This window comes from Chinchilla lanigera, unplaced genomic scaffold (assembly GCF_000276665.1).
Source record: "Chinchilla lanigera isolate Chin_1 unplaced genomic scaffold, ChiLan1.0 scaffold00167, whole genome shotgun sequence".
In the NCBI taxonomy this organism is placed as follows: Eukaryota; Metazoa; Chordata; class Mammalia; order Rodentia; family Chinchillidae; genus Chinchilla; species Chinchilla lanigera.
The window spans coordinates 1,348,691-1,372,387 of NW_004955568.1; the positions used below are offsets into that span (position 1 = coordinate 1,348,691).

Here is a 23,697-nt window from a genome sequence, read left to right on the forward strand (position 1 = left end):
GATACTGCTGATTCTACACCAAAATCATGGTATGTTTTCAAAGAATCTATCATGGTGCAAAGAGAAGTAGGAAAGAAAAAAAATTTTGTAGAGAGGCAAGGCAATTTATTGATGACACCAGAAATCAGCAAACCTATCTGTTAGTCCATTTTCTCCCTATGCTCTCACTAGAACATTAAAAACATACTTTTCTTCCTGTAATGCTCTTTGATATCTGCACATTAAAGTAAAATATGTACTCCCACAGTTCCAGAACTATGGTTAGGACTGAACTTGTTCTGAGATTAGGACAGAAGGGTAAAATGTATGAAGCATGTAATATCTCAGACAGAAGAAGGATTTTGGTGACAGTGAGCTTACTGTTATACTTACTAAAAATGACTCTGTATTTCTCCAGCTGGTTAGCCTGGGCAAACACTGTGGCTTCTGAGATCAGCAGCTTCTCTTGGAGATCTTGGTAGCGTTGTCTGCATTGAGCCAGCTGGGAGCGCAGGTGCTTGGTGGACCCCGCCAGGCTAAATTCTGACTGAGGCCCCCAATCCTGGGCCTGGGGTTGGTTATTGAGCTATGAAAAGGCCAATACAGGGATCAGCACAGAGTGAGGTCACTCCCACTGGGTGACAGCTCCTTCCCTCCTCACGGCACTGTGAACTATACTCCTGTGTCTGCCACAGCACTTCTCATGTCTTTTGGCAGTTACTTGCTCTCCAGACAGAGCTCCTGGAGAGCTGAGATAATGTTTTATTCATCTCCATAGCTACAGCACATAACACAGTGCCACTCCAGTCCACAGAAGACCTCCCAGTAAATGGCTACTCAGTGTTGGAAGGGAAGAGGTGGAAACCTCCACTTATCCTTCCTGGCATTCCTGTCCCAGGGTTCCTCTCCAAATCTTCACATTCCATCTTACCGAGCCCTTGGCAAATCTCCTTCCCACAGAGACACTTGTGATAAGTTGTGATGAAAATAGCAGTGATAAGGAAGATGTGTCATTAGATACCACGTATCTGGGCTGCCTCAAAACCCAATATAAGGGCAGGGAATATAGCTCAGTGGTATAAGCGTCTGCCTGGCAAGCACAAGGTCCTGAGTTCGATTCCCAGTTCCAAAAAAACCCAAAAAACAAAAAAAAACAATACATCCCAATATTATGGCATTTGTATCCTATTAAAATGATCTGTTTTATGGCCTTTTCCCCATCATTTGAGTATCTTGAAGTACAGATCAAATCTTATTATTCACTTCCAATGCCTGGCATGTTACCTAGAAAACTAATTAAGAAATATTTATGACATCATATTATAAAGCCTTTCTAAAGCTGAATAGGTGCCTTTACTATTACTACCTACTGCTTATGGTACAAAGGTACACTTCCCCATTCACAAGACAGAAAAGTTTAGATAAAAACTGAAATCTCCAGCCCTTCTCCAGTTGTTTTTCATTCCATCCATCCCTCACTTACTTGGTGAGCATCAGCTGCAATGGCTGCCCCAAGATCAAGGCTCTGGGGTCTAGGACAAGGCCTCGTGGTCACAGCTTCCTCCTCTTGCTGTTGGTGTTTCCCTGGGGAACCAGCCAGGTCTGTGTTCATTCTGTCAATCTCCTTGGCCAGGTGTACAAGGAGCTCTGGATTAAATTTACTATTCCCTTCCTTGCTGCTCAGTACCAGTTGTTCTTTGAGGAGGTTGATGATGTTATGGGCATTCTTCAGTTTTCCTTGGAGCTTTCTGAACTCAGCCTGAAGGCTAGTCTCATTCAGACCCCTTTTGGCAACCGCAGTCTCTGCCATCACTTCGCCCTTCTCCTTGTCTTCCTCCATCTCCCATCCGTCGGACATTGCTTCTCCCATCTGCTCTTTCAGCTCTGCATTCTCAAGGCAAAGGCTCAGCACAGTATTCCTGCAAGAAATACACAATCAAGGTCCAGATCGGGACTTGAGCACCACTCCTAACAATTCCTTCATTCACATCTCAGGGCATGATAGACTCAGAGGCACCTGGAGTATGAAACACTCGCTGAGAATTATAACAACACCCTTATTTCATACATGAGGCAAAGGTCAAGTACAGTAAGAGACTTTCCCCATACCAAATACTTCCATAGCTACATGGAAGAATCCCTGTCATTAAAACTTTTGGTCTTAAGACCCCCCCTGCCGGTCTGTTGTTGTTTTTTTTTTTTTTACTTTGTCACACAGTCTCATAGGTTCTAATTTTCAGTGGCCTCTGGATACACAAAGGTACCTACACTATGGAGTAAAAAGTATGAAGACCTTAAATATGACTAATTTACCATTATGGATTCTACAGTTCTATTAATTGTAATCAGTCTTAAACTACTAACTAATAAATTGAGATCTAGGGACACAGAAAAACAAATAATACTAATTAATTTTAATCTAGATGTGCTTATATAGTAATTTGCTATGCTTGGTTCATGTGATAATAGTTAACCTTCATGGGAGCAGGAACTATGTCTGATCTGCTCGCTCTGCACCCCCAGGGCCCAGAAGTACCTGCTATATAAAATTTTTATTTTTGAGGAAATAAAATTGTCTCAAACAACTAATTTTCAACAAAGCTATACCCTTTCCCCCCAACAAATCCTTTGCTGGGGTTGAATGGAAGCAATAAAAACCATGACTTTCACAAGGCAATTCATATAACCTCTCTGAGCCTCAGTTTCTTTTCATATAAAATAAGGATTATGACATGTTTTACATAAGTGTTATAGCATTAGTAGGTGTTAATGAAATTACACATAAGGCATGATTAGCTCAGGCTCTGCAATGCAGAAATCATTTGATCCTTGCTGTAGTATATCTGTGGACCTGAGAAATATCAACAGCAGAGATTCCTGAGGTGCTTTACAGCTGAGGCTATGACTCTGCATTCCACTTAAGTTCCATAGGTGATTCTTAAGCATGCTCCACTGAGAACGCTGAACCAGAAGAGACAAAACTAATAAGTAATTCACAGCCTAAGTGTCTGGAGTTGGCCATGTACCTACACTGGATTTCTTGGAATCCTGAAGTCAGAGCAGAACTTGTCTGATGTGATTCAGGGAAGAAAATATTTTAGGATACAGAACTCAGACAAACTATCTATGAGGCAGTTTTTCAGTGGAAAGGTAGGAGGCAGGTGTGTTACCAAAACTGGAATGTAGGAGAGAGAGAAAGGGACATGTGTAGTATGAAAAAGAATATTTAACATTATGTTATAAATTTATGTTTTGGGGTAAACCCCCTATATTTTCACAGAACAAAATTATGAAAGCAGAGATCTACAAAATATTCTTGAAAGGATGGATGAGGGATTACACAGATTATATATTTTACATTATCCATTATGTATAATACATTATACATTAGTAATTCTTGCTTAATTTTGGGTGGTAAGTCAAACAAATCAGTTTCAGGTTTGTAAATTAAAAAAAAAAAGAAAACCCATGAAGGTACTCTACACATGGCATGTAGCATCTAAAGAGATGTACTGTCATGTATGCATGACATCTCATTGAAATTTACACACACAGAAGTTAAAGCAAAACTTATGCTTTAACTTAAGTAGAATTAAAGTTATGAAAATTTAAATTATGATAATTCAGCATAATAGAACCAATATTTAGAATACTTATAAGAATGTTTAAAAATTCTTTGATAAAACATATAATATATAGAAGAAAGGGTTAGGTGTTAAAAAAAAACAGTTTCCAGGGTTCCAGCCATAGACCATTATGCAATTCTGAGTTAGTCTCTTGGGCTTTTCTAGGTCTGAGTTTTGTTAACTGGGAAGCAAGGACAGTAGGATGGGTGCCAAGTGCTAACATTATTCAAAGAAGTTGAAGTGACATGGGATATACAGAGTAAGAATAAATCATGAATTAGAAGTTACACCCCTGTATAGTTGTACTCTAAACAACAGGTCATGGTGATTAGATCCCTCAGGGGTAAATTAATACATGGATTAGTCTTTTTTTTTTTTTTTTTCCAGTACCAGGAATTGAACTCACTACCTTGCACTTGCCAGGCAGGCGCTGTGCCACTGAGCTAAGTCCCTAGCCCCTAATATATGGATTAGTCTTATATGTTTCAATATGTTTCTCAAGCACTTTTTGATAAAAAGTCATTGAAAGAGTATCAAGTCTAGCCAATAAATTAGCTACTTGCCACTTTATAATGTTGATGAAGCATCAGAGATGATTAAAATTGCTATTCCATGATTCAGGTACTCATGCTTCTAGGAGGGCGGGAGCTGAGTGGAGATGGAGGGCCTCTATATAAATCCTCCTCCATTACAGACTGTTCTGGTTTTGCATGTGAAGTTTAAGCAGTGAAACTTCTTGAGTAGGAGATTCCTTATATGTTTCAATCGCTTCAAAAGCACAATATCAATCATGTAACTAGGAGGATATACCCATGGCTGCATATATATCACGGGCATGTATGGATAATTATATTGAATTAAGACCAGGTTTGTTTGGATAACAAAACATCCAAGTTGCCATTATCCAATATTATTAACTTTTCTCTAAAGGATTTTCAAGAACATTAAGCCTAGAATGTGGTGCAAATAGCATCATGGCAGCATACATGCCTTGGTGGCTGCAAGGTGAGTCCCTGGCAATGGTGATTCATGGTTGGTAGGCTCCTCTTCTCTAAGGAAAATGTCTTACCTGATATGTGACACAGAGGAGAACCCTGCTTCCTCAATTTGAGACTTTAGTTCCTTGAGTTCCCCCTCAGCTTTCTTCTTCTCCTCTAAGTGCTGGTGGATCTCGGCCTTCAAGTGGAGCATTTCCTCCTGAAGACACCTGTTACTATCCCCTCCTACCAGGGAAGGAGTAGGAAGAGTTGTGCTCTGGGTCTCCACAGTTGCCAAACTTTTCTCCAAAGCTACCTTGATGAGCTGAAAGAAAATCATTGTTTAAAGAAGTTAGGTAATTAAAGAGGATCCAAGAGGAGCATGTGTTCCCAAGGGCACCTTTCAAGTAGGAAGAAAGGCAAACTAAAATGAACTTCCACCTAAGGCCTTCCAGCTGTAAAGGTCCTACACACTAGTTCTGGCAGGGAGAACACATCTGTTGATCAGAGGAATTATTGCCAGGGAGAAGAGAAGAATTCACAGATGGATGAACACACACACACACACACACACACACACACACACACACACACACGCATGCACATACACAAAATTTAAAACAAACAAACATATGAATTTTAAATAGGTCTGGGGAGTATAGGTGTTACAATTCTTCTCTTTCTGTGGGGACAGGGTTCTCTGAAAGTCTTCCTACAAATTAGGAAGCTTCACCAGCTCCACAACACTGGGGTCCCTGACTGCCAAGGTCATGGCTCAGTATGCCATGTCTCAATGCCCCAGACCCTCTTTATAACTTGGACTCCACAGAAGAGATGAGAAGGAGCAGCCAGGGTACTCAGGAAGGAAACAGGACCACTCAGTCACAGAATTAGAGCAAGAGTGAAGCTGAAGGTAAAACAAAGCAAGCTCTAGTTCATTGGCAGCAGGGGAATCATACCCTACCACTACTGAGAAGTTGGAGTGAAGCCACCCTGCTTAGCAGCCAGTTATATATATATTGATTATTATATTTGTGCCAATACTGTCAGCTGAATTCTGTCTACAAATCTAAGCATGTGAGAAGAAAAGGTAGGACTTCTCAATACTTTTTTTTTGAGGATACTCATAGTTTCTCAATGTTTCAATTAAAGCAGACCCTATGGTTATTTCCTAAAATGGAAATTTGTGAACTTTTAGACATTTTATCATTCATTTTGGACTTTTCTCTAGTTGTTTTCCAGGCTTTTCAGAGTGTAGAATCAAAATCTAAGTATATAATCTACTTAGTATATTAGTATACTAGTATACTAAGTATTGTTTTTTTTTTTTTGGTTTTTCTCCGGTACCGGGAACCGAACTCACGACCTTGCGCTTGCCAGGCAGGCGCTTTGCCGCTGAGCTAAATCCCCAGCCCCTAGTATACTAAGTATACGCAAGGATTTCCAGCCTGTTTGTCCAACATTAATCTTAATATATCTGAATGTCACGTTGTCTTCTTTTTTCCTCTCAGGGGAAGCATTTGTGATTTACATTTAACTTCAGATCAAGCCTGACTTCCAATTTTCTCAGTTATTTCCAGGACATTTTTATTTCTATAAATATTGTTATTTGTGTACTTGTTACTTATAAATTCATTCTGGCTATACAGAATCATTTCCCTGTTATCAAAGCCATTAAAATGTTTGCTGTGCATTTCTAGAAATCATGTAATGGCTACCTAATTAGGAATAATTTTGTAGATTTAACAATATACTTTATACCTTGATTCATTTCACTGATATTGAACAGAACAAGGTGCACAGCAAATTATATGGATCACTGATTGACAGACCAGCTTGGGTTGATACAAATCCATTGACTTTTGCTATTTCTCATAACAAAGGATGGTGAAATCAAGGCCACTTCTTTGTGGTAGGGTTAATTCATACATAGCATGCATGTACAACAGTATTTAGTATTGTAGTGAAGGCTGTAAAGAGTTGTGCACCCATGTTGTAAAAGAATGAGATCCACAGATACAGATACTCAGTCCCTAAGCATCCACTCCCAATTGGGGTTTGGGAGCCTGACATTTGGCAGGCTCCTGCCAATGTCTGTCTCTAAGACTCTGCTGCCAGGCTTAGGCAAATGGCCTCTTCACATGTGGCACCAAGCATTCTTACCATAATAAAGAACGGAGTTCTGGATAAAACCATTGTTTTAAGTTTATAGCCCTATCCTTCATTTAAACTATGTGATACTATCTTTCTATACAAACTCTTTACAACCAATTTAACTTAAATGCACATTACCAGCATTAAATGAACATCACCTATACTTGAATATAGGCACAATATTTATTCTTATCTGAATAGGAGGAAGATATCAAGTTTGTGGCCAGCCTGGGCAACTTGGAGAGACTCTGTGTCTCCAGATAAAATAAGAAAGGCTGGGATGTAGTTCAGGAGGAAACAACTTGCCGAGCCTGTGCTAAGGCCCTGGTTTCAATACCTAGTATGGCAACAAATAAATAAATGAATAAATAAATAAATAAACCCTATTAATGTATATAGTTATGATTTGATACTAAAGATAACTTTTTAAAATAGTGTTTTTCAGGTTAATCATAGTCTTCTGATTTCTTTGTATTTGAATCTTGTTTCTGATTAACTTTTTTCCACTGCAAAAGTTCAAATGAAGAAAGTCAATAGTTGAGTACTCTTGTTTCTTTCATGGGAACTCCCTAAGTATTTATTATAGAGGTTACATCTGTTTGAGATTGGAATTATGTGAGAGACATGTGGAAGAAATGACTACCATGTCAGACCTGAGGCTTCTTAAGGTGAGTATGTCCAAAAAATAAGAAGAAACAATTTGCTTTGGCTAGAGGGTGACTCTTGGACAGGAACACATAGTTGGTGTGTTTGTTAGGAGAAGTGTATGCATGCTTTGGGTAAACAGGGAGCTTGATGTCAAGAATAGTTTATCTTCCAAGAGCACAACAAGGAGAAACTCAGAACTTAATGTGAGGGACCATTTTCCTGGAAATGAACAAACAAATTTTTGAGAATATGGACACAAACAGTTACAGCAAAACAAGCTTTATTTAACTGGTAGCAGGAGAGTCACAAACCCAAAGTCCAGATAAGATGAAGTAAACTTATAATGACTTTACACATGAAGGTTCCTCTTACCCAGAGGTGAAGATTGGTTTTGAAAGAAAGGTGATAGAAAGATGGTGTTTGCCCAAGAGACTCTTCATCTAACAGGAAAACATTCTATCACAAATCAAGTCCTAATCCAAAAGTTTGTTAACTTATAATTATACTAAATATCTTCTATTCCAAGTTATATTGCAAGCATTCCCCATGTAAATGTTTATTCCAGGGTTAGATTACACTTTCAAAATAAAGTCTGGTCATATTCTTGATGCTAAACTGAGGAAGAAATGACTTTAGAAACCAGTTTGCCTATAGAACTTGCACTACCTGGAATATTTCAGATTATATCAATCAGAATCTAACTCTCCTCATGTCTGTGTCTCCTGTTTGCTTTTCTGGAGTTCATCCTGTCCTGCAGATGTTACACACATCAGTGACCGGATGATATCCTAGTCTAAATGTCTTAAAGTGGACATTTACCCATCCTACAAGTTTCTCTCTCTCAACCAAGATCCTCATTAGAGTCAGGGAGTATTAGGCAGAGGCATCTGTGCAGAGGGGCAGTGGTGTACATAACTAAGTCAGTCACATCCATCAGTGAGGCAGACTCCGAAGAGGCTGTTCAAGCAAAAAGGGAAGTAGAGTTGATGTGAAACTGGAGAGAAGTGAGGTTAGTTTTGGCTACAGCAACAAAAAAGGGATCTTGGTAGAGGTAAAGAAACTCTTGTGTGAGGTAAGGTATCCTAGACAACCATGCCTTCAAGAGCCAAAGACTACCAAACTGTACAAGATTTGGGCTCTACTCACTGGCTTTTTTTGTTTTGTTTTTAACTCATTGGCTCTTTATGGTTTCTTTTTTTTCTTATACAGATGTATGGTTTCTTTTTTTTCTTATACAGATGTACAGGTAGACCCAGGAAGCCTTATATCTCCTTCCTAAAAACCCCAAGGAAGCTATCACTAGAAAATCCCAGCTGATTTACAGAAGTTTTTTTTCCCCCAATGACCCACTCTCTATGTAACAACTTAAAGTCACAGGTATGGTCCCTTTGAGAGTTGTGACTATTAAATGTCAGTGGACAAGGTAGAGACACTTAGGAGTTCCAATGAGTGCTGTGGAATCACTTCAGGTGACTTAGTCTCTGAGGTTCAGGGCATTCATTCTTAGACTTGAGACCATGTTGGTCATCCCTTCTCTGATGGTGGGTGGGAACAGTGTTTCAGCCTTGAGTACCAAGTTCTGAAGCTCAACAAGGGGCTTACTGTTGAAGTATCATCTGCTGATCATTAACTTTGTCACAACCTGGGTAGTTTGTCAGGTTGTATTGCAAAGTCCTCCACTGGATAATAAAATTTCAAGATCCCTGCTTTGGAGGCATCCCAGTCCTCTTGGATTTCTCAGACTGCATTCTCTTCCCAGTCCTCAGCCCTACTACCTTCCCCAGCAGCCCCTTGATGTCTCCCTGTCTTCTGTGGTGGGTGTCAGTTACAAAAGCCCAAAACAGGAAGTATTCATTATCTTGTATGTAAAAATTGTTCTCAAGCTATAGCTACAGACAATAAACAGGGGCAGAGGTGGGTAGGAAGCGGGTAAGGAGCAGAAGAAAGGAACAAATAGTAAAAACAAAAGTGTGGGTTAGAGAAAAAAGCAGAGTGAGGATACGGGTTACAGAGGCAGCCAGGGAGGACAGGAAATAAACTGGGAAGTAGCATATGTACCAGGATGTCTTCTTACTTCAGTGCACAAGGACTGCAGGAGACCATCAGACCCCAGGAGGGCTGTGTGCTTTCCTCCCTGGGAACCGCGGAACCTGACTCTGACTTACTTGCTGGTGGCTGTTGTGTGCAGCCTCCTCCTCAATACTGTCAGTGAACTCAGTGCTCGCATCTTCAGTGTCATCCCCCGCAGCTGCACCTGGAAGTAAGTCCAGAAGAGAAAGGTGATTCCCCCACAGATGGCTTCCACACAGCAGGTAAAGTTACATTCTCTGCCATCTGCCTCTGATTTCTTCCTTTCCCCATATGCATGGCCATCTAGTTGCCAGGGAAGGTAGAATCCAGCCTTCTCCTTGTATCATTGATACTTTCTTACTAAAACTCAAAGCTCAACATGTAAACTGGTTTTGACTGCACAGACCTATATCTAAAAACCTGATTATCAGAGTGGTTACTCCTCTCAACTGTTTGAAAAAATCCTGAATTATTTCTCCTCCTGGCTATGTGATAACCCTCTTTTAAGTAACACTGAGTAAAACATAACTAACCTTTTCCCCATTGCTGCATGCTGAGTAGGGCCATCATTTCCTGGGGATTAGGGCAGCCCTGGTCTACTGACACTTTTCCATTGTAGAGATCAGTTGTGCAGAGGATGATAATACCTCTGAGGAACTCCGCCCCTGGGGTTCCAGTGTCCTGCTGAAGTTCAGGACTAGTCAAGATCTGAGCCATAGGACGATTCAGGGATTTCCTATTTCTTTCCTCTAACCTCCTCTCCTCTCTCTCTCAAATTCTTGTTCAATGCCAGTAACTGTTGCCTGAAGGATTTTTTGCACATCTTTGTCCAAATGGAGTTTTATCCATCCTTTCATTCTCCAAAGATGGACACATTCACTGTAGAGCACAAACATCTTTATCCTGATGTAAAGAACATGTAGCTACAGTTTGCGGTTTGGGCAAAGGTCTAGGGCAGCACTGGCCATTAGAATTTTCTTGATGATGACAATGTTCTGCTTCTGTACGGCCCAATATAAACAGACAGTGGTCATATGTGGCTCTTAAGCACTTGATATGTGGTGAGACTGATGAACTGAATTTATTATTTTGTTAGTTAATTTATGTTTAAATAGCCACATGCAGCTAGCAGCTACTATCTTAGACAGCACAAATCTATGACATTTTTCCTTTTTATATTAGTTAGAATAAAAGATTTTTGTCCATACGATTTTAAATTGAGAGCCGTGCTCCACATGACAGTACTTTTTGCTCAAAATGCCAAAGAATATCCACTAGGAAAGTCTTTGTATCTTACAGAAGTTGCTTAGGGTAGAGAATCTCAAGATCTAGTTCTGACCCTGGCCCCAGCAATCAACCTGTTAAAATCTTCTGACTAGTGAACCTCAACGAGATTAGGTGGCTTATCCAAGGTTACACAGCTAGTCCATATAAGAGCCATGCCAACAAATCAAGTGTATTTTGCCTAGCATGAGTGAGGGCCTAGGTTCAATCCCCAGCACTGCTTTTAAAAAAAAGTCAATATCTGCACTGTTAGGAACCATTTATTGTTTCTGCTTCAGACCACATTTCTTTTCTTTTTCTTCTAAGACAAGCTGCTCCTGAGCTCAGACATCCACGAATGCAAGGCTCTATGTGAAAAATGAGTATTTACCTTCAGAGTGGTTACCCTTTAATCTTTTTCAAGAAAGCCTAAATTATTTCCCATAGAGGAAGCAAACAGGTGCAGTTCCCACCCACATTCCATTTCTTGGTATCTGCAAGGTCCTGTCAATATTTGTAGTGGTTCATGCTGATCTCATCAAAGTACAGAGAGATACAGCAGTGAGCATGCAGTACTAACAGTTTAAGTTCACTGATTTGTACCACAAAAGCTATGTTAACTCGGGACCAAGGCAGAACCCTAGTCAGTAAAGCCCTCTGCACGGAGGCTTCTCTACTGTTCAGAATCTTTAGAGATCCAAGCAATGTAAAGCATGGGTTTCCAACATCGACTCTTTTAATACAGCCTCAGAACCCTATCACTCAGAATATTGGTTGAGTGCAGGTGAATGAACACACTCCCTAAACTTTGGCCACTTTGAAATTCACTGCACCCAGGATGCTAATTCACCTGCACATCCACGTTATATTATGTTTATTTTTGAAAATCTCTGCTATACAACACGAAAAATCATGGTCTTATTTTTCTCTGAAAACAAAAATGAATTGTAAGCCAGGTGTAACGGCATGCACTTGTAATCCCAGCATTTGGGAGTCAGGGGAGTCATGAGCTGAAGGCCAGTCTGAACTGTACAGAAAAATACTGTCTCAATTTTTTAAAATAAATTATCCAACTAAGTGACAGATTAAGAAAACATACGTTTCATATTGTTTCCTTTTTGAGTACTGAGCTAGAAAATGAATGGTTCTGTGCTTGAAGCAAGTTCAGCTCCAGGTCAGGCTCCTCACCCCGTACCACTCTTGGTGGATTGTACACCCCATGCTAAGCCCATATTCCAAGATGATTCCTATGCTAGGCTCCAGGAGTAAAGTGGGGATTAGGGAGGTGACTGTCACTGGTTTCCAAAGTTTTCACCTGACACTTCCTGCCCTTCACTTACCTTTGTAGGCTTTTCAGGTGCCCTACTGCATTTCTACATAATGCTCCCTCTTTAATTGGTGGGGGCAGAAGCAGGATGCCTCGGTTCTGACTGCATCAGGAATTAGATGGTGACAAAGGAAGAAGGCCCTTCTCAACAACTACAGTATGGGTTATTCCCCCTACCTTCCTTTCATTTTTCTAGCTAACTCACAACCTGATGTTATTTCATTTATGAAAGCTTAAAGGTTGCTCAGCCTCTTACTAACTTGAATTAAAATGTTTAAAACTCTTTTGTGTGTGTGTTTGAGGGATAAAGTTGAAAATATGGGTATAAAATGAATTGTCTTACACAAGTTTCTGTATATTAAGTGTACATTAGACTTATTTCTCTTACTAGCTTCATTTTTAAATGAATGAAAATAAAAGAACTTTTTTTGTCCAGGATTCCTTTTTGCAACCTTTTACAAGGTAACAAAAGACAACTCTTAGAGCTATATTGGAATACTTCAAATTTCCATTTCAAATGAAAAGTACTAATACTTTCTATATCAATGAACCTTCTGCTTAGTTGGAGAAAATCTGAAATAAAATGGTTTTCCTTCTTGGGCTTCTCTGAATGCTAAGAATCTGTTACTTAGCTTGCCTCTGCAAGATTAAGTTTTACACGTTAGCACTTCAAGTCTGAAATTGTATTAAAACTTTTATTTGAGGCTTTGGTAGAAGGTCTCAAGGTGTGGTTCTTGGAAATTTATAGGCTCTGAACCACACAAAATGGAGGTGATAGCAAAATTTCGATTATTTGTATTTAGAAAATTATTTTCTAAAAGATATCTGACTTTACAAGGTTCAAAGAAATCAAATAAACCTCTAAAATGTGGCATGATAAAGTCCTTGGGTGATAATTTAAGCATTATGTAAATAAGTTATTCTTATCAAAAATTCATCAAGTCTGCTTTTGTCTGTACTTACATGACTTTAGGCAAGTTAAAACTTTTCTATAACTGTTTCATTAATTAGGACTAATAGTATTACCCAATCCATACAGTTGCTGTGAGCTTCAAAGGATTTGCTGATTTTGAAGTGTTTACAACAGTACTTGCCACATAATCTGTCCTCAGTAACTCTCACCCTGAAACAATATTGTTGTTGACGATAAACTAAAGCGGTCCTCAGGCTGAAAAGTTGAGGGCTGACAAAGTTGAAGACTACAGAAGCTAAATACAGGTTTAGCCCTGACGCTACCAACTGGATATCATTCCACCAGTACTTACTTCACTTCTGAACACCTGTTTTCCTCAGTGAGAGGCTTGAAGTAACAGTCAGCTCTCCTAGCTGCTTTATTGTGTACCTTTGTCTATAAATTACCAACATCTCTCAGCCCAGAGGGTTGTGCACTCTGCACATTATTCAGAAAGAAGCTATTTCAAGTGACTTTACAAAACTAAAGTATAATACAAAGAATTCTTTGGGGTACGAAACTTCAGATTTTACAGGTCCTTCTTCAAGAGTGACTTCAATAAACTAGTTTACCTATCCTTAACATGACCAGAACATGTGTAAATTAGGCCTGTCATGGGCAGGTCAGAAGATATGTCCACTGTACCTATTCTGTAATAATTTGTAATGTTAAGGAACTCTTCTTGCTCACATTCTCTTTTCCTCAACACAAGCAAGTTTTTCTAAGAACATTTAAAAAGATGGTACAACCCACCGAATCAATTGGAACCTCAAATCTGTCCTTTCTAACTACTTTCCTTCGGCAAGAGAGTGAGAAAAGGATTTCTAAGATAAATGAGCTCTTCACTTTTATGGGGAAACTGCAATGCTGTTTCTTTAGTCTCACTTCTTTGGGAGAAGAAAAATTCAGGTTTCTTTTTATTCTCTCCTTTAGTTAAATACTCATTCCACAGAGCCTTATTTGAAGTTGGAATTTTAGTACAATGAGCAATAAATTGATTCTCCTACAAAGGAAAAGAAAAAAGATATGAGCCTTTTTTGCTTCTTCTCTTATACATCTTTTAAGAATGAAACCAAATAATTTCTGTTGGCCTTTGATACTTTTTATTGGGTAACAATTTTTTGTGTCTTAACTAAAGTGGTTGAAATTCTAATACTTATACATCAAAAAGTACATTCTCTGTTTCAGTACAAATGTTTAACAACACAGTGCCATGAAGAAATAAACTTCCAGAGAAAAATATACCACTTAATTTGGTGAGGAAAGTCCTAGAAATAATTTAATGCCAAGTTTCTGATCATATAACATGTCATTTCTTTTGTCACCTGAAGTTGTTATGAATCACTAATTTTTCACAATAGCCTACAAAATTTTAAGTGATAAAAGAAAACTGCTTTCTCATTAAATTAATAATACTTCATGGGCATAGAAATTCATTATTTATAAAGCATACATATATGTTTCTAAAGTTTATAGATTGAGAGGTCAGTATCTTAGAGTGATGACTGCTAACTGCAAAAAAGCAGCAGTGCACACTCATGTTACACACGAAATACAAATCTATAAGCAATAGCAATACAACTAGCTTTCTGAATTGGAGTAAGGAAGCCAATTTGTCTTGTGTACTTAACAGTCCTACTCTTCATGTTATTTTAGATCAAACATTCTCTGATGTTCCTGAACTTTCTATTTTATCCTTTTACAAGAGGAAACAAATTTTTATTTCTGGAATTTGACTGTAAACAACAAATAAAAAAACCCAAAAATATGAATACATCACTTTGTAAGTTTAATTATTACCATATTTGGAACCTGACAAAATCAGTGCTGTCAGTTCTAGGGTTTTGTGTTTTCGTTCCCTATTTGCTTTTAGGCAAATTATAAGCCTAACTTTGTATTTGGGAAACTCACCCTTGCCCATGTGATTATATATAAAGAAGCTGAGGACTTACCTTGTCAAAACTCATACTACATAAAAGCAACATGTTTATTTTTCAGTCATAATAAAATGTATTGAAGCAACTTGCTGCAAGTGGTAAGGGAGTGGTTTAAATCCATGTTCCAAAATACATTAACACTGAGAAACTATTTGCCTTACAGAGATAACTTCAGTGTATTACCTACCGATTCATTCCTTCTAGTTTTCATTAATGGGTTGCCATATATGAGCCCCATATGCCTAGATGTTGCTTTTTTGCTAGAGTACAAATTGCTCTATTTCACTAAAAGAAAAAGAAACGCTGAGCTTCAGCCTAAGAAAAATTAGAAAATATGTGCTCGTATCTCACAAGATGTTAATGTCTGAAAAAGAAAACTATTTCATTTATTGTACCTCCCATATACGCTTTCCTCAAGGCAAGATGGAAATATGTGTGGTTTAATATTTGTGTATGGATTACCAATATTTTTTTCCCAACTCACAAGAAATTTGTCAACTTTCCCTGCAGGATGCTGGCTGCAGACCTGCCTAATACTATCTGGGGTCCTTGCTGAGGAGGTAACTTGAATTTTTCAGGAATCACAACTTTGAAGATTCTGTGACTTTTCTGTACCACCTCCCCCAGTATTAGTATTCTAATACTAGCTCTCAAGGAAAGCAAAAATATTAAATTGTCCTAAGAATTACAGCCCAAAGGAAAAAAATAGCTTTAGTGAGGTGGGTCAACCTTTACTTCTTGAAGAAAAGAACAATTTTTGCTGTAATGTGATCTGTTGTTTCTTTCCCCAGTTGGAAAATTCCAGACCAAGCTTGAAGTTTAAAGTAGAGGAAATTGAAATCAATACTCAAAGGTAAAAATCCAACTTCTTACTACCTAGATACTGAATTAGAAACATAAATAAGCATTAAAATTACAGGTCTTTTAGATATCTGCCACAGAGGTCACTCATGTATAAACTGTGTAAGCAGAATATACTGAACAATCTTGTAAAGAAACTACTTCTTTTGGAGTAGTTAAGATTTTTATATGGAGGTTAAGATTTTTTTTTGACCCTTAATAGATGTGTGATTATATGTAATGTAACTGAAACATCTTTTTAAAAGCATGAACAAAGAAAAATTTACCCTGTGTAAGAATTAATATTGCTTCTCTGCACTCCTGAATGAAGAGAAGTGGGTGAGCAGGAATGGAGAACAGGGGATAAAAGTATCTCCATCACAGGCATCATATTAAAATGGCCCAATCATGAGTTCCCAAAAAAGTTATAAATTGGCAAATTAGCAAAAAGAGATCAAACAAATGTTGGCTTCTATTAGGTTCTAAAAGTCTTCATATTTCAGTAATTTAAACCTAGAGTAGAAGGGCTGGGGTATAGCTCAGCGGCCTACCACACACAAAGCTTTTAGGCTCAATTCCTAGCTCCATAAAAACAAAAAAACCTGCAACAGAGAAGGAAAATATCTGTCATAAGGGCATCCTTCACTCATTAAATAAATCCTCTTAGAGGTCTTTTTCAACTCTATAGTTCTAAAAATGATTAAAAGCCTTTAGTCTACATATTACTACTATTCAGAAGGAAATGTGAGACAAAAGAAATCTCTGAGTAAGGATTTTTCGAAGTTCTATGTTTCCAATTAAGCATGGCCTAAGTAAAAATTTATTTCATTGATTTTCTCCCAAGATGTTCTTTTTTATTCAAGCACAAGCTTCTGTATGCATATAATGCTTTATCTAAAATTATTACAGTGTTGAAAAAATCCTGGACAAAGGTAGAATAATCCAGTAAATCTATGCTCCTAAAGAGAGAAATGGAAGTGTATTATATCATGCTACACATGATTATGTGCATGGTGTATCTAATCACAACATCATCTGTCTTTGGGTTACAAACAAAAATTAGAAATTAGAATTGTGTGCTCTAATCATTAGATGTCAAGTTATCACACAAACTTGTTAGATCAGTAAGTAACCTCTCTCCAGGTAGCACTGTTTTGAAGTCTCATTCCAGCTATGAAGACCAGAAAGTTAGTACCAGGTTTTAGTCACATGTATTGCACCAAGATCAAACTCTTGATTTATCCTTCTACCAATCTACTGTTGTTGGAGGTTGACAGTAATAGCAATCGCTAACATAAATTACTATAATCACTATTAGGACCTAAGAATCACACATGGTTGAAACTTAATAGCACACACAGAACATTTCCTTAGTCTATTAGTATAATTAAGGGAAGATATTTCCTAAATGCCTTGTTATAATGACAACAGATTAGTCTTCAATGGGTTGACATTTCTACAGCTCAACTCCATTATCCTCTTCCTTTCTTGTGGAGTGAAGTTTAACTTAAAGTTTTGTTCAGGAAAGGGTCTCTTCAGATGGGGAGACTACAAAAGGTAGATGGTTCCACTTACATTTCCTATGTCTTGTCCATTATGTTACTCCTTTTAACTCTAAGGTGACTAATATCATAACATATTGTTATCAATCTTTGCAAACTGCTGTATTTAATCAAAAGATTCCAGGGCGTTTATCCAGTAGAACATTTTCTCCAGGTCACTTTATTCTGACTAGTGTTCTACTATTGGCACAGGTAAGGTTGCAGAAGCTCGGATGGAATTTAGGATGTAATGCAGGCAATGTCAGCAGAAGAATGCAAAAGAAACAAAGGGCCATGTAAAAAACAGAAAAACAAAAATCACTGTGACCCACCCAGCTTAGAAAGGCTGCTCCATCATACTTAGGAAACTAGAAATCATGTTTCTTTAATTCCATGTTTAAAGTAACTGAAACTCAGCTTCCAATCTAGGAAACTTATATGCCACAGAAATAAAAAAAACCTCACGGTGTTGGACTCACAAAGCTCCACAGTAATGCTCGTTACTTTTCCAACTCTTGACATTTAAGATACCAGACACAATCTTTGGTGTCCTTTCTTTGCAGTTCTCATGTTGCCACAAGAAAGCACCAACACAATGAGTAAAACCTAAAAATACAGATTTGTGGCATTTCATTTTAAATTACTCAAGCACTTACAGCCTAAAGCTCATTACGTATTTTAATACAGAGAAGTGTACACACATGAGCTAATGAAAAGTATTTTATCCAGTACCTTTACATGGAAATAGAGAAGTATTTTTCTCTGGCTATCCCGAGTTATGTGGTAAATACTGATTTCAAAGGGGGATATTACATTGACAATTATCTTTTCACACAGAGAATCTGACTACAGACCATTCTTAAAGTCATGTTCTGACTACACAGAATGCCCTTGTTATAACAAAATTGAAGGGACAAATAAAAAAATTAATATGCACCACCATTATTTCACCTGTGTCATTCAATTGCCAACTGTGAAACAACATTAGAGGTAAAAGTTTACTAGAAACACATTAGTGTTTCTCTCTACTCTTTAATGTGGCCTAAGACTAGAATCATTTTAATTACCTTCTGATAAAGATTTGACCACTCCTGCAAAGTCATTCTTATAGACTCTTTCAATCTTTCTCTCTCATTGTAAAATTTTTATTTTATTCTTTTACTTGGTTGTAAAAACAGCTCTCAGAGAGCAGGAGTTGATTGAATGGCAAAAATAATACACACACATGCATTTATGAAATGATATGGAACATATCATATGGATTATGAAAGTGGGGGAGGAATAAACTTTATTGGCCCACAGAAGGGATAAGGAAATGAGAAGGAATGACTAGGGAAAGGAATGAATATTCATGGAAAAACTAAAATAGAATGATTTTAAATGTGCAAATACACTTTGTAACCTCTACCATTTAATTAAAAGATACGTACAGTGAAATACAAGTAGGCTAAAGTGAGTTTCACTTTGTAGTTGATATTACTTATATCAATTCTATTATTAGTAAGTCACCATTTAATTCTCCCAAGTCAGACAGGCTTTCTGGTTAGTGAAAACAAGGTTCTCCATCCTGGGCTGCAGTTTGACCAGCCAATGCTCAGTAGGCATGCTTGTGACGAACTCGCACACTTTCCAGTTCCCCACCTCCAATGGCGGCCAGGGTCTCCAGCCTGCTTAGGCGCTCCAGGCTTCTTCCAAGAACTTCTTCTAGCCGAGTGCGTAACACCTGGGCTCCTTCCAATTCCACCTGCAGAGTTCGGTCTCTCTCAGAGCTGATTAAACATGCCACATGGAAGGGAAATGGATTAGCTATAGACCGTAAGGAGTCCTCATACTGTTTCCAAAGAGCCATCAATGCCACTCAAGGCCATGAGACTAAGTGCTTGTTCTCCAGAATACATAATAAATGAATGTAGTCTTTGGTTGAGGCATGTGTGTTCATTGTTGGTAGAATAGCAAGCCCGTTCCTTTCTTTCAAATTGTCCTTTTAGGTGAGATTCTGGACCAATCTCACATAAAATTATAGCTCCTAGGATTGATTTCACACTCCTATAGCCCACATAAGAGAAATTTCATTATTTGAAAGCTTTAGTTTGTGAAAAATAAATAAAATGAAGCAAGGCTGGCCTGAAGCAAGGCTGCTATTGAGGACATCTACTTTTTCATTTGTAACCAAATGTGACAGTGCTCTGAAAAAGAAGCCAGCTCACAAAGACTACAGATCCAGAAGCTCTTTAAAAGGTAACACAAGCAAGGGATCCTATCATACATTTCCTCTGATTCATTTTCCTGAGGTAAAAAGAAAACATTTTAAAAACCCAGTAAGAAATTAAAAGAAAGTGAATAACAAAAGAATAAAAACTATAAAAGAGAATAAAGGACTAGGCAGGAAGGCAAAACGAGAAAGATAAAAAGGGAATATAAAATTAAACAGAAAGATATAATATACATGACCAAATTCAAGAAGCATAAGAAAATATATTCATAATGATGGCCATCAGTGATTCTGGGGTTAGGCCATCACAATGAGTATGTTTTCTTCAATGTTATGTAATGATATTAAGTGGTTACCAGCATTATTTATTACTTTCATAACAGAACAGCTTTTAAGAGGACATGGAGCAGAAAAGAAAGGAACATACACTGAGTGCTTAAATGAAAGGCACTGCTTTAAGTACCTAACCTATCTTCTGAATCTAGGCAAAAGCTATGAAAAATACATACCATCCTAACTTAAGAATTAGACATTGAGGCTCAGAGCAATCCACTTAAAAATGACAAACTGAATAGCTGCCTTTCTCTCCCTTTTGGCATTATAAGCACCTCTACTTAATAGAAAAAAAGAAATAAAAAGAATAAAAGGAAAAAAACTTTTTAAAAAGGGAAAAGTCACTCTCTTACCTCTCAGGATGGGCATGGAACTTCACCAGACTGCTGTAAAGCTGTCTCTCAGCTTGTAAGGCCTCATTAAGTCGACTCCGTTCATCTACGAGTCCTTCTAGCATCAGCAGCAACTATGGAAAGAGAGAAGCAACATACAAGCAGCAAGGAGAGACAGAAAACCACAATTAGTCCTGAGGAAGAGACAAAAAGAATGCATTTGCACATACTATGATTAAAACAATCTCACATAAGCTTTCTGCAGTATTTTACAGTTTTCAAATCTATGTCACAGTCATTTTCACTTTATAGTTTTTTTAAATCATTAAAGCCAAATTCACACATAGGAGCAAGAATAAAAAAGGGAGAAAGAAGCCAGAAGCATAGGAAAGATGCTACGAAAACAGAGTGCAAGAAAGAAAGGATGAATACAAGGGAAACACAAAACAGGAAGTTTCAGTGTTTATTTATTCAGTATTTATTAAGCACCTTCTATGTAATAGGCTCTGTTCAGTTCTAGGAAAAAAACTTACTATCTAGCACGGGGAAAAGACATTCGTCATGTAACACTGTGAGCTATGACTTGTGCTATAAAGATGACTATGATGATGTGTAACTGGAAAAGATCTGTTTAGGATAAAATTCAAAGTCAGGTTGGAGCAAGACGAGTAGTGAGAGAGGTAATAATGTAGAGAGGGAGTATAGATAAGGAAATCTTTTTTTTAAAGTTTGATATTGAAAAGGGACAGACACAAGTTTTGTTTTTCTTTTTTTAATGGGGCTGGATCTGAATACAGCTAAATGAAGGTAGATGAGGATTCTGTGGAGAGGGAGGTGACATACTTATGAGAGTGAGGAATAACTGCTGCTCATTTCAGAACTACAAATGTCAGAAAGTGATATCTATGGCTGCCACTGACCACGGCAGCAAACTGTGGAGCATGGGTTCCCTATGAAATAGCATCAGCTGACCTCTTCGTAAGTAGTTAGCCTATTTAACAGGCTTTCAATCATTTATTCCAAATAAAAAAATAGCTTACACTGTAATAACTTACCTGTTGTCTTCGGTTTCCTGAGATATCTTGATTCTGAGATTCTACTGAAGCAACTTTTTCTCGAAGAAGTAAGACTTCTTGGGTCAAGCGTTCCATAGCTGGAATGTCTTCAGGATCAACCAGCTGCATTTGCAAGTCCTAGAAATAAGTACAGATATAAACATAGCAATAAAAACACTATTTAGGGGAGAAGGGAAATTCTCTTGAAAGAGCCCACTATACTTTCAAGTAAGAGACTGACAAACTGGCTAAGGGGCTCATTATATCCCTATTTTGAAGGTGCCCCACAGATACTCTGAACTGCAAACATTTCCAATGGTCTACAAAAAGTTCTGAAAGACCTTTATGAGGTCTTCTTTTATCTGTATGTTCCTGGTCAGGGACTCCAGATCAGCAGCCTGCACCTGCAGCTCTTCCTCTTGCACAGCTATCATAGACTGAAGAGCAGAAAGTTCCATCTGGGAAGGGAAGAAATTGTGGAGTCAGTGGACAGAGGAAATAATACCTGTCACATTTACAACTTAATATCACATCACTGGCAACCAATAATGCAAGAGAAAACTAGAACGTGAATGGTGCACCACTATATCAAATTTATACAGCCATGCACTGTGGTACCAAAGAGTACTTTATGAGAAGCTGTGATAATGTTTTTAATGATGTTTGTTAGGATATATAAGAATTCATCAGCAGCAGGAAATAAAGTTTTTCTTTATGTAAATATTTCAGTTAATAGATCAAAATATGATAGGATTAGATGGCTCCATTTTGCAACTCTCACTGATTTAAAAAGCCATCAAGCAGCAACGACTGCTTACATTATCAGAGATCACCAAACATAACATGCTTCCTGCTAAGGAACATGTTGGCATCTATGAAGAAACCTTACCAAAAATTAGCACTGTAAAGTCCACACTTTAAGAATTGGATCTTCCTTCCCTCTTCACCAGAAAATGACAAATACTGATTACGACAAAGTTCACTAAAAATCAGAAGAACTGTCCCTACTAGCATTTACTGGATGCTCACCATGTCCCAGGCACGTGATAAATGCTTTCCTTCTATTTAGTCCTTTTGACAAACCTAGTGATCTGGCTCATACCTCCTTCTCTCACTCCAGCATCTGCCACTTTACTCCTCATTCTTGACCCTTCAGGCACACCAGACCTTTCCTTTTCCCGGCAGAATTTCTTTTGACTCAGGGTCTTTTTACCTATTATTCCCCAGGCCCAAAATATCTTGTCAAGGGCTGCCTCTTCCTCATTCTTGGGTACCAGCTTACTTCACATACTCAAGGAAGAGGCCTTTTTTGGCCATTTTATCTAAAATGGTCCCTGTCCATGTTACGTCCTCATATCATTTATTATAATCTGTAATAACGTATTTGTTGTTTTGCCCCTAGTAGAAATTAACTACATAAACTCAGAGAGGGAGCTTCTTGATTTTGCTCACTACCTATCCCCAGTGTTAGCCCTTGCTTAGAGATGGTACCTACATATCTGATGAATGAACAACAATCCTATGGGTAACTGCTCTTCAATTTACAGATAAGGTGACTTCTATGCCTCAATTTACACATGAGATGATTAATGAAGACAGAAAATAAGAAACTGGTTTAAAATCACAGAACGAATAAGCAATAGAGTCAGAGTATGAACTCAAGGAAACAGAATCAGGCCACTAGGCCTAATGTCTTTTCCTGTAAGGATACCCATGTAGTTTTTATGGTAATAACAAGTTATTTTCAGTATAAACATTTTAAAGAATTATTCTAAGAAAAATTTTAAAATGCTAGGTGCGGCAGGTAAAGACATGGTATACAGGCTATCTTAAGGTATAACTAACCTTCCTAAAGGAAGCAATATCTCTTTTCTTACACATATAAAATTTAAATTATAAGCAGTAAGAATTTTATTTGTATATCTTCTAATTCCATCAATGCTTATAGTATCATTATATGCCTATGATTTAATTGGTTGGCCAACTTCTACTTTTCTTTCCACGCTGAAGGAGCTCAGTTACTGGAATTCCTGAACTTTCTCCAGCCCTTTATTTTCTTTTTAATTTTTAAAAATTTTATTTTAAAGAGAAACAAACAATAAAAACAATGATACTGAATTTCAAAACACAGTAATAGATCAACAATGGCCAATACATTGTGTATTATTATCTTCAAAGTATTTGCTCAGATTACAAGATATAGGCATGAAAAATTAATCAAACAATATAGGCACAAACCATTCTTTTTAATGAACTAACAGAAATTGGTAGTATAATTATCTTAGCTATATACATACACAGACAAGACAGCTAAGATGTACAGGTTTTAAATATAGATATCTATATAGGTTTTAAATCCTTGCATAAACTTGACATGGCATCTGTACAGGTTTTAAATGTAGATATCTATATAGGTTTTAAATCCTTGCATAAACTTGACATGACATCTGT

The 23,697-nt window shown here is 37.7% G+C and overlaps 1 protein-coding gene across 15 annotated transcripts in view; it reads right to left on the bottom strand.

Moving 5' to 3' along the window:
- Pde4dip (phosphodiesterase 4D interacting protein) overlaps positions 1-23,697 on the bottom strand; it is a 225,299-nt gene that overhangs the window by 27,638 nt on the left and 173,964 nt on the right. For all 15 annotated transcript variants that reach the window (XR_265041.2, XM_013509345.1, XM_013509340.1 and 12 more), the window contains 8 exons: positions 21,588-21,704; positions 21,247-21,384; positions 20,213-20,325; positions 18,956-19,083; positions 9,550-9,638; positions 4,675-4,907; positions 1,463-1,898; positions 373-565 (listed from right to left, as the gene is read on the bottom strand). Coding sequence is in view for 14 of the 15 variants with exons in the window: in XM_013509345.1 (XP_013364799.1) it covers positions 373-565; positions 1,463-1,898; positions 4,675-4,907; positions 9,550-9,638; positions 18,956-19,083; positions 20,213-20,325; positions 21,247-21,384; positions 21,588-21,704 (1,447 nt within the window). In the remaining variant the exon portion in view is untranslated. The remainder of the gene's footprint in view (positions 1-372; positions 566-1,462; positions 1,899-4,674; positions 4,908-9,549; positions 9,639-18,955; positions 19,084-20,212; positions 20,326-21,246; positions 21,385-21,587; positions 21,705-23,697) is intronic.